Genomic DNA, 12269 nt, shown 5'->3' with positions numbered 1-12269 from the left:
CAAGACTTAAAAAGACCCAAGTGACACACAAATAATATCACAAATTAATTAGTAATACTTTATACATAGCAGAGTCACTTCATTGTAACTTTTCATCAAACTCCTTACAACTGATGAAAAGCAGATTTCTTAATACACATATACACCGAGAAAATTGTCTTTTGCTCTCTTGTATTACAAAGTTTTAAACATCATCTTCCTGTAGCTTCTGGTTGTATGAAATGGAAAGTTTTTAGGATTTCAGAACAGCTTCCAGGTACCATTTTTAAACGTAATAGCCTAGATCATATATACCCAGATTGTTCGGTGTTATAGGCTTTGACGGTAACAACTTTTGTCAGGTATACTATGCTGCCATCTAGTTGTTACATAAGGAGTCACATCATAACTCCCATTTGAATTCCATTAGCAACTGTACTGTCATCTCGTGTTCGTTTACGGCAGACGGGTGGTGATCCTGGCGGTTGTTCTCTTCAAAGTGCAACTGATTTTAACATAGGAATGAGCAATCTATATGTGATCTGGGGTAATAGGTAATAAAACCACATATAAAATACAATCATTGCAATTCACGTGATATGAAAGGATTACTGCTATGTTGGGTTTTGTATTAATGGAATATTATTTCTTGGTAACTTCCTACCAAACATTTTCTGTCGCAAATTCACAACCATTTCACAATTATACCGCAGATACATTACAACATTTGAAAAAAGTATCAGAATAGTGTTTATTATCGATTACACTGTACTCCAAATGTAAGTCTGTTAGTATCAGTGTGGATTGTGATGATATCTTAACAGTATATTCTTAAAATCTGTGAAGGCAAATCATTTTTACATTGGCTGTATGTCAAAGACCAATAAACAATCTGAAGTTTTTATTAATTAATAGTCTGATGACATTTTGACACTAATTTCCAACTTTTACGTTATACAGCATATTGCTTTAAATCAGTGGTTCCCAAAGTGTGCTCCGACGACCCCTGGGAATCCGCCAACACTTATCAGGGGATCCGCAGTACGTAATTTTGAAATAACATATAATAATGTTTTTCTCGGCGTGATTGTACAGTACTGCACTTGACCGTACTTGTGAAAGTTAGTATATTGACAAGGGTAGATGACCAAATCTCCCCTTGTGTGAGCTGACTTCAAGCTGTTGTAAACAACCACGACTTTCTTTTTTCAGTTAAGGTTGTCAATTCTATTGAAATTTTTTTGTCTGCTTGGCGAGGATGGCAAATTATTAGTTAGTTTTTATCTGCTTGGTGTGTGAATGGTTTGCAGTTTTTTCTCTCGAAACCAACAATGTAAGAATAAGTTTTTGTAAATGTGCTCAGAGACTTAATAAATTTGATTGACAATAAATTTTGACACGTATTTTTAAAAAGAAACGAATTTCGTCCATTGTTGTGTATGCATTCTCTTTCTGCAAACAGTTTACTTTTATTGTGCAAACAGTTTTTACTCATTCAGTATGCGCAGGCTTATGTGAGGTGTTCCTGTTGAACTGTGTGTCAATAACCACGTGTCTTTGACTCCGAATATAATAATATTAATTTAATATTACGAATAATTTTAATTTTTATATTATACATTGTCTCAATGGATCGGTGGCTTATAAGAAGCAATAAAAATGAGAGTTCTACAAATTCAGAAACCAGTCGATCACCTTGTCATGTATCACACCCCAGTGCTGCTAATTTAAAAATGGGTGGATTTACATATAGCTACAGGTAATACAATTGCTCTGGATGCCCTTTGTGTGCTATGTAACAAAGTGTTAAGTAACAGTTCTTTATTGCTCGCAAAACTGCATAAACGTTTGGAAACAAACCACCCCAAATGTAAGAACAAGAACATGCATTTTTTTTAACATAAACTTGAAAGTTTAAAACAGTGTCAGAATATGTTGGTGAAAAGTGTGGAAACCGACAATAAAAATGATACAGAGGCGTCATACCAGGTGAGATGTGAAACGAGGAAATAATACCATTCTTCACATTAGCAATTTGAAGATATTTTTTTATAATTATGCATGTATTTATTGAAAAAAATACACGCAGTCCAAGGAGTGAGGTCTCAGGATTGACGGAGCCACATAAACACTAATGCTTCTGTCCTGACTTACTTGAGCAATTTCTTGTAGAGAAACATTTACTGTATGAGCAGTGGCAGAATCCTGTTGAAAGAATACATAATTTCTTTCCATTTCATAATAGAGTGTAAAATGAAATTCACATAAGTATTAGCACTGTTTCCTATGGGGGAAAAAAAATATTGTCCGACAATTATTTTCCTGCTTACAGCATATCACATACAAACTTTCTCGTCATGAAGGCCAATAAACGTGTATATGGCTTCTTAGTAGACCAGTAGCGGTAATTTTGTGAATCTGCACAGCAGTGGAGATGAAACTAAGCCTCATCAGAGAACAAAAATAAGATACAGGTCTATTTCTCCACCATGCACGTTACTTACAACCCATTCACAAAACGTACATCTTTTTCCAGGATTGCCCACTTGTAGTTCATGACACACATTAATTTTGTATGGTTTGACTTTCAACACCCTTGGAACTCTATGTGCGGAAGAACAAGAAATTTCCATCTAATGGATTTTTAGAGGAATTTTACAAGTGGTAGCCAATGTCTTCCAACTTTTCTTCTTCCAGTCCCCTAACATTTACGTACTAATTTACGAACTGGCCCTGAGAAAACCCACACACAGCCCATGTTAGGCTGAAATCTTCCATCTTGCTGGGCTGATATTTGATATGTACATATTATTTTTCAATAGAAATCAGCAATGTAATTAACACAATTTTAACAAAACTTTGATTCTGTGGATAATAATCGTGAAAGTGTAAAATATCACCACCATAATTATGTTGTTGTTTTCTAATGCCAGGCGTTTGACAACAAAGTCATTTGACCTCTTGCACTCCAATATTTTTCAAAGATATTATCATGACCAGCTACAGAAACACAGATTTTGAGGTGTTCCGAATCCATTTCTTGGTTTCAGTTGCACAATGGACAGTTAGGGGACTGATATATTCCAATTCTATGCAGGTGTTTGGCCAAACAATCATGGCCTGTTGCCAATCTAAATGCAGTTACAGACGATTTTCGTGGTAAATCGGGAATTAACTGTGGATTATGATGCAGAGAGTTCCATTTTTTCCCTTGGGATTGTGTTATCAAATTTTGTTTGTTGAAGTCTAAGTATGTAGATTTAATAAATCTTTTCACAGAGTAATACATAGATTTAGTAACAGGTCTGTAAGTAGCAGTGCTGCCCTTCTTTGCTAAAGCATCAGCATTCTCGTTTCCCAGGATTCCACAATGGGATGGTATCCATTGGATTACAATTCTTTTATTGAGTGATATTAATTGAGAGAGCATTTTAGTTATTTCTGTTGTTTGAGATGAAGGTGTGTGTTTAGAGACTATTGATAGAATAGCTGCTTTGGAGTCTGACAATATAACTGCATTTTTAAATTTACTGATGTGGCATAGAAGATTCCTGAGACTTTAACTTATTGCAATGATTTCACCATCAAAACTTGTTGTTCCATATCCAAGAGATCTATAAAGTGAGAAGAGACAGCACGTAACACCTGCACCGACACCTTGTTCTCTGGAGATCAAGGATCCGTCGGTGTATAAATGAAGCCAGTTTTGTGGAGGGTACCTAATATTAATTGTCTCTAAAGACAATTGTTTCAGTATTTACTTCTGATTTCAGTATTTCTTGTGTTAAATTTAGATTATATTCTATATTTAATAGAGTTAAAGGGTTTGGTTTAATTTGTAAGTTTTCTTTTAAATTCGGGATATTGATTTTCTGTTTTAATTCTTGAACAATGGATATGAAACTTTTTTGAGTTTTCAATCTACAGAGAGGACTGTATGAATGCCAATTGTTTCCTGGTAATCTGATAAGTTTTTCATATTGAATCAGTGCTTTTTCTTCTATTGTCATTTTGATGCTGTTAATATTAGTGAGGAATCTCATAGAATCTATTGGAGTTCTTTTGATTCCACCAGTAATGAGTCTGAGAGCTTGGTTTTGAACGTATTCTATGTCGTTTATGAAAGGTGAAGTAATTAAAATTTCTCTGCAGTATGTTAGCACTGGCTGTATAAACATTTTGTATGTAGTGTTCAAAGTATTCCTAGAGCATCCCCATTTCTTTCCTGCTAGTCTTTTTAGAAGGGAGAATCTTTTACGAGCTTTTTCAGAAATGTATTTCAATTATTATGGAGTTTCGTCTAGTCAGCTGTTCCACCTTACAGAGAGATGTTCAGAATTATTTGCTCTGATGTTCAATCGACATATTTGTTCATCTCATAGCTGGAGGTCTATGTTGGTAAAGTATCATGGTATTTTCTAGATTCTCTTCTCGTCATGTGGTTATGTCATTTTAATTTGTAACCTTCCACCTAACTTGTTCTTTGATATATGTTGATTCTTTAAGATACATTTCTATATTTTCCATTCACTATCAAAGTCTTAATATTCCAATTCATACAACAAGAGAGTTACAGTCACAGTTTTATAAAATTTCTGAAGTGTCTCAATTTTTATTTTCCATACATGTTCTCAATGTGTTACAAAGAATTTGAAAAATTAACAAGTTTCATACATATACCATTAAAATTATTGAAACCTATCAATTTCCATAAAAATTAAACGCAATTGTGAATGATGTTACCAGATGACTGAGTAGAGGAACATAATGTCAGGTGCTATTGACTAGCTTAAAAAGAAACAAAGCAAGCAAAAATGTGATGAATATTGAGTAATGACTTTACAATGATGAATGTGATAATGGATTACACATGTTGATACCAAAGGAAATCAATGCTTCACTAAGAATGTACTATTTTATGTACACTATGTAACATTAAACAATGAGATGCTGTCAATTCTTCCCCCCTTACCCCACTAGACAGAATTTTAACAGATGATTTTGATCTTACAGTTTTGTAAATAAAACCGACAGCCATTACTCAACTACTTCATATTCCGTCTGTCTATAGCATCAATCCACGAGTTTTTCCATCTTGGAGACTGTGTCAGTAATATATCAAGAGATGAAGACTCTGTATGAGGGAATACGGAAAAGAAATATGACTGTTCCTACGATGAAGCATCAGTTCCTGTTACATCATTACCTCAATAAAACAGTAATTATAATAGCCTCCAATAACTATGATGATGAGTATAAAATCGTGGTGCATGTACCAAACACACAAACACACAGAGAAACAGCTAGAAGTCCAATCAACACTCACATGATTAGGCCTGCCCTGTAATGTCAATGGTCACCGTCATCCATAGTAGTATCAGAAGAAGCATGCACTTTCAAACACTTAAAAAACATAGCATCTGCATCAAGAACGAGTCGAATGTTCAAGAAATCACAGCGCACTTCTCAGAAAGGCTTGTTATTCCTTTGGCAGTTATATGGGAATGAAAGGGAACAACATTCTGCTTGTGTTCTTTGTTTTGGTGGCCACAGGGAAACATATACAGTAATTAATCGAGAACTGACGATACTTTTTTGACTTGTGGAAGACAAGAATGTCCACGGAAAGTAAATGTGAGAAAAAAAATGTCTAGTAGAATCAACATACAGTACAGAATCCACAAAAAGAAAACGAAAATGTTTTCAACTTTTTCATAAATAGATATAAATAACTACATTAAATGCACAGTTTGTACACCTTTTATTGTTTAAATCAATATGATTCAGGATCAATTACTTTGCACGAAACAAAGAGGGAAAAATGTGAAAAAAAAAAAGTGTGTAAAAAGAAGAGGAAGGTTAAGGAGATCATACAGTAGTGGTGCTGCAGACTATAAATCTTTCACAAAATTTTAAGTATCTCAGAGATAATTCAGTCGATCTTTCTCATTTTTCATACACAAATAAGTGGTATTTGAGCCTCTCATTGGCATCAACAAATTTATAATTATCATTAGTTTATTATTTTTATTTATACAATTTAAAGGAAATAATTTGCTGCTACATAAGAGAAAAAACATAGTATCTCTCCAACCACTTGTCACATTCTAAGTTAAATGAAATTTCAAATATGTATGGATTTATTACCGTCAGAATTACTTATCAATAATCAAACATTTAAACCATTAGGGGTGCTATTCATAGACATTTTGCTAGCCTGCGCTACAAGCGTACTAAACAGGATTCATATCATATCGATAACACTGGTTTAAGAATACGAAAAACGTTAGTTCGCTGATCATCCACCGAAAGCCCGTGCTAAAAATGTCTATGAATAGGGCCCTAGATTATTACAGACGTGGACAAATTATTAACAAAATTGACGATTTTTATGATAATTCTGTTTACAAAATTGACTTTTCAATTTAGACTACAGTTGACAATTTTGCATATTTCTATCATTACAGTAGTTAGAAATATGCAAAAATGTCAACTGTAGTTTAAATTGAAGAGTCAAATTTTGTAAAAATATATAATACAAATCTTCATGTTTTGCTAATAATTTGTAAATATTAAAAAATGTCAAATCAAATGCAGTCCAAATTGAAGAGTCAAATTTTGTAAAAAATATACAATACAAATCTTCAGTTTTGCTAATAATTTGGAAATATCCAAAATGTAAACTCTAGTCCAAATTGAAGAGTCAAATTTTGTAAAAATATGTAATAAAAATCTTCAGTTTTGCTAATAATTTGTAAATACGCAAAAATATCAAATGCAGTCCAAATTGAAGAGTCAAATTTTGTAAAAAATATACAATACAAATCTTCAATTTTGCTAATAATTTCGAAATACGCAAAAATGTCAACTGTAGTCTAAACTGAAGAATCATATTTTGTAAAACTATGTAATAGAAATCTTCCATTTTGCTAATAATTTGTCCACGTCTGTACATAAAATGGTACATAATATATGTAATAATCTAATGGTTTAAATGTTTGATTACTGATAAGTAATTCTGAAGGTAATAAATCCATACATATTTGAAATTTTATTATTATACTTATCGGACCCAACATGCCTTTGACATTCTAAGTTTCTTCATTATTTCAGACTCCAGAAATGCAGTGTTAAATGATGGACTGAGTGATCTTTATAAGTTATGAGGTTTTTGAACTACATTTTTTTTTTTTATTTTGTCATAAGGAAAAAGGTAATTTTTATTTTACATTATTTACTTAAAAATTTATGAAATTATGAAGGTAATAAATCCATACATATTTGAAATTTTATTATTATACTTATCGGACCCAACATGCCTTTGACATTCTAAGTTTCTTCATTATTTCAGACTCCAGAAATGCAGTGTTAAATGATGGACTGAGTGATCTTTATAAGTTATGAGGTTTTTGAACTACATTTTTTTTTTTATTTTGTCATAAGGAAAAAGGTAATTTTTATTTTACATTATTTACTTAAAAATTTATGAAATTATGCTCATGTCTCTAGGAAAGTAGTTCATCCTCTACAGTTTGAAAAATATCAGCAAATTATTTCCCTTAAATTGTGTAAATAATATAATAAATTAAATATGATAATTACAAATTTGTTGATGCCAAATGAGAGGCCCAAATACCACTTATTTGTGCAAAAAATGAGAGAAAGATTCACTGAATAATCTCCGACATATTTAAAATTTTGTGAAAAGTTTACAATCTCCAGCAACACTACTAGGTGTTCAGTTCAAAGTGTGTCATGGCTCGCTGTATGCCGTCATGTGGCTAGTCGATGAACCTAGAGAATTCAATCTTCCTACACTTCCGCAGAGGTGTATTACTTTTGTGCCAGAGAAGTTGCCTAGCAAGTACGGTGTTCATTCAGAAGATACTTACCGATACGTACGGTAACGCCAGTAGTGGCAGGAATGTGAACTGTTTCGAAACATGTACTGAGGTGAGTTTTTTTCTTACTGTCGGGATATGTGGAGAGAGTTAAGACGATTACTTACGTATTTGTTGACATTAATTTCGACGGTCAACATGGACACAGAGCATTTGATTTGTGTTGTGGAATATTTCCGTACGCAACCAATGATAATAAATACGCTGCGTATGACTTGCCCGGCAAAACACAGTCGAAAGAGGTTATGGTAGCACACAGCCCGTACAGACCGCCATCTGTTGTTACGACGTTCAAGTTATACCGTACACGTTCTCAAGTTCAGATTGAACGCCTTGATTAATAGGCAACTTCTCTGACACAAAAGCTGAAACTCGCTTCAAATCACTGATTCATCAACAGTGACGTCATGACACACTTTGAAATGAACACTTAGTACTGTATGATCCCCCCTTAATTTGCAATTGTTCAAGATGTGATCAATGAAGAGCTTTCAAGACTTTGCCAATTGGTGGTAACGAATTTAAATGATGAAGTGGAGGAACCTGGAAGGAGAAATTCAATATCTCTGACAGATGATAGGATATGGCCATCAAAATTCAATTTTGAAACTGACAGCAGGGATAACAGAAAAATTTTTTTTTCGAGCCTCCTCATTTAGAAATAGAATATTTTACAAAGGCAGCCAAGCTAAGGATTTTCAATAAAATCGATCATCTTCAGCTGGGTCTGAAACCAGCACCATCAGATCTAATGACATAATAACTTTCACCCAGGATGACCTTAGTGAATAAGATTTGATTGTTATGTCCGCAATATTTAACTATCCTTGAGGACACAGACACACACAAACACACAAGAGGCAGCAAAGATAGCGGGATGTATCTGTGTCCTGACAGTCGTTTTCCTGCAGATGTAAGATTGAATAGTGAAACACAGATGCATGAAAGACACGCCAATGCAACCAGACACAAAAACATGATATTCACGAAGCAAATTTGTGCAAAAGTTTCTTGGTGTATTGCGTGTTCAGTACACAACACATAACTACCACAAAAATAATAATGATAATACAGCTGACAAACACTGAAATATTAAAGACATTATGCTAATAAATTAATGAACATGACTGGAAAAAATATATAGGAAAACACACCACAACAAGTTATATAACTACAAGCAAAAGTTTGGACTTAGAAAATAGATATTACATGAACAAGCCAGTAAACAAGGAAATATGAATTTTGAAAATTAATAAATTAATGGGTTTATATCAAAAGCAAAAGCGAAGTGTTAACAATTTATTACTGGAAATGAAAAAAGAAGTTTCTGGACAAAGTAAACTAGTTTAAAAATTTCATAAAAAGAAATTATTTAATGTAAGAGTTCCCACATTAATAGATTAAAACATAACACTGAAATATGACTGAATTTAAATTAAAACAAAATTATAAGAAAAAAGTACTGGGATTAAAAAAATTGTGAATTTAACCACCCAATAATAAATTACTACTGTATCTCATATAATTATTCTAAAAACCAAAATCAAAAAATAAATATCGTATGCAAAAAAAACTTAATTTCAGTGATACAGTCTTTATTAAATGAAATGAAAAGTTTACATGCAGTTATGAATTTAATTACCCAAATAAATCCATTTACTTTTACTAATAAAAACACTGAAAAATTTTGATACAAAAAACAACTATATATGAAGTAAAAACACTGAGGAGAAAACTGCCATAGATGTATTAAAAATAAAAAAATATATCAATGAAATAATATTTAAATATTAATAGTAATAATAATAAAAAAGATTTGTGCATAACGTACCAAATAGGGTAAAAAGAGCATCAGGCGTGACCATCTACGGAGTGAGAGAGAGCAGAAGTAGATATTTTTGCGTAGATTGTTCATAGAGTTGAAGAGCAGTGGGAATTTTTGTATATTTTGTAGTTGAGTCCAGGGCAGAGGGAGGCACACCGCACCACACATGTCAGTTCAGGCGGAGAAGATTTGTTTGGAAAAAAAGAGAACAAAAAGAGACTTGAGAAAATTATAAATTATTATGATCAAATATGCTTGAGGAGGGAAAACAGCACGAAATGTAAAAGGAGGACTGTTCATCTGTTCTGTCAAGAGTATTGGGAACAGTCCAGCATTCGCTTAGTCCACAGGTAGGAGCGACTCCAACACTCCCACAGAGCCGACCGCTGCACTGAACGGAGAGGGTGCCTGCAAGCTAAGCTAACCTGCTGTCCAGTGCAGCAGACGGCAGTGCACAGAACATAGCAGACTAAGGTTTTCAAAGCTACAACATACAAATTGGTCCAGTTGCCAATAAGAGAGAAACTTAAGAAATCAAAATAAAACAGAAAGGGATCTTCACTGGCAGCTCTTTATATTTCTTTATTACGACGCAGTTACTTTGTCCTGCAACAAGAAGTGGAATGACATCACCATTGTTGTTCGTGGTGACATGCTGGGCAAGTGCAAGTGAGTGCACACGGCTCGTGGATCTGTGTTTCTTATAAGCTCCAGTGCTTGAGGTGGTATCTGACAACTTCAAATCATTTCTTTAGTACCTATCTCCGTAAAAGCTCTTTTATGCTGCTTTTGAATTTGTATTTTATTTCATTGTAAACTACACAAAAATGCCACGTGTCATATCTTAAAATTTTAGATATACGGGGCGATTCACAAAAATCGTAGAACATTCTAGGAACTCCTTCCTGATATCAATGTAAAGAAAAATGTTCACTGTATGTCCGATTTTAAAGTTCTGGAAATAATCATGGTTCTTGCTTCAGTAACACGGATTCTTGTGAACTTCATTCGAGTGTTCAGAATTATACTGTACTGTAAATAACTCACACTGTTTGAAACAATGGACAGAGATTTTCACAATAATTCACAACGAATTGCGAATTGGATCCACTGTTGACAATTTTGTTTGATTTATTAGTAATATAGGTACTATGTTGACATACACACACTCTCACACGACTACATGGATTGATATAGGGGTGGGGTCTTAAAAACCCAGCTTTGATGCACATTTTGGGGTCAGAAATAATGAGTGCGAAATACTGTACGACATGTTTATATGACCTTTTTCATCACATTGATATCAGAAACCAGTTCGTAGAGTACTGCACGATGTTCCTATATCACTCTGTATAAACACTGCGTTGGTAGAAAACTTACCACTGTAGTGTTACAGCATTATGCAAACACCAGTACTGCTCAAAATTATCAGTCTTTACATTAATTTTAATGGGTTAACAACTCACACTATGTACGATAACTGAAAGTGTTTTCCATGAAATTGCAATTGTATAGCTTATATAAAATGCTGATGGCAATGGTAAATCCGAAATATAATTAATTTCAGAAGCCCTTCATGTGTATGAATTTGTGTTTAATAATACCATCAACGCAATAGTCAGTCATTTGTTTGTTAATTCATTCATTTCATTCATCCGTCTATACATACATGCACGGGCACGCACTCAAGTACACTTGCAGACTAACATACAGAATGTGAAAATAAGAATATTTGTGCCATTCAAGCAGTAAAACTTCTTCAATGTTATCATCCTCTTCAAGCACTGGTTACAACCAAATGTAAAGATGAATGATAAATTTGGAAGAAAATAGTAAAAAATAAAAAAAGTACTGTACTGCAGTAGAAAATAATAATAATCAATGGAATTATGCTTTTGGGCAACCTGTCATGTCCTGGGAACTTAACATTTCCAATGTTTCTAAACTACATACACTAGATACACGTTCCATAACCAGGGTAAGACCAGAGTAAACGACCTCTCTGGTCTTACCCTGATGATGGAACCTGTATGCAGTTCCGAAACATTGGAAATGTCAAGTTCCAGGACACAGTAGATTACCCAAAAGCCTTATTCCCATCATTGTCACTGTGAAAGCCTAAAAACTAATAATAATCATATCTGAGAATTGATATTCCAGTTTTCTTTGCAGTCTGTAAGTGTGAGATATACAATTTTATGATTATGTAGTAGAGATGGTCTATCCTTTTTGAAATGTGCTTACTCAACAATAAATGTGGGAATAACAGCTTCACATTACAACTATGCTCATCTATGAGTATACCATACTCGAGACACATAAAAGATGCAAAAAGAACTATAACTGTAATCATCAAATTTAATATCACTTATAAACTACAGAGTAAACTCTATCCCACGGGTACTTTGGCCATCACTGACCACTGCACACAGATAGAATAAACAGATGGTAGCTCAGCATTGATCTCTTATCTTCACCTTAGAAGAGTGTCACATACCGGACAACCTTTAATTGTAATAAAGGAAACAATCAGCCAGAATTCAGCCATTACTATTATAATGAAT

The 12269-nt window shown here is 33.5% G+C and overlaps 1 protein-coding gene across 14 annotated transcripts in view; it reads right to left on the bottom strand.

The window, feature by feature from the left end:
• Positions 1–12269, bottom strand: part of heph (polypyrimidine tract-binding protein 1 heph) — a 604630-nt gene that overhangs the window by 16438 nt on the left and 575923 nt on the right. For all 14 annotated transcript variants that reach the window (XM_069847361.1, XM_069847359.1, XM_069847362.1 and 11 more), the window contains one exon: positions 9712–9745. In XM_069847361.1, coding sequence (XP_069703462.1) covers positions 9712–9745 — 34 coding nt within the window. The remainder of the gene's footprint in view (positions 1–9711; positions 9746–12269) is intronic.

The sequence above is a fragment of the Periplaneta americana genome, chromosome 15 (assembly GCF_040183065.1).
Source record: "Periplaneta americana isolate PAMFEO1 chromosome 15, P.americana_PAMFEO1_priV1, whole genome shotgun sequence".
In the NCBI taxonomy this organism is placed as follows: Eukaryota; Metazoa; Arthropoda; class Insecta; order Blattodea; family Blattidae; genus Periplaneta; species Periplaneta americana.
Note: the sequence above shows the minus strand (reverse complement) of the source record. Positions and strands in the feature narration are given on the sequence as shown.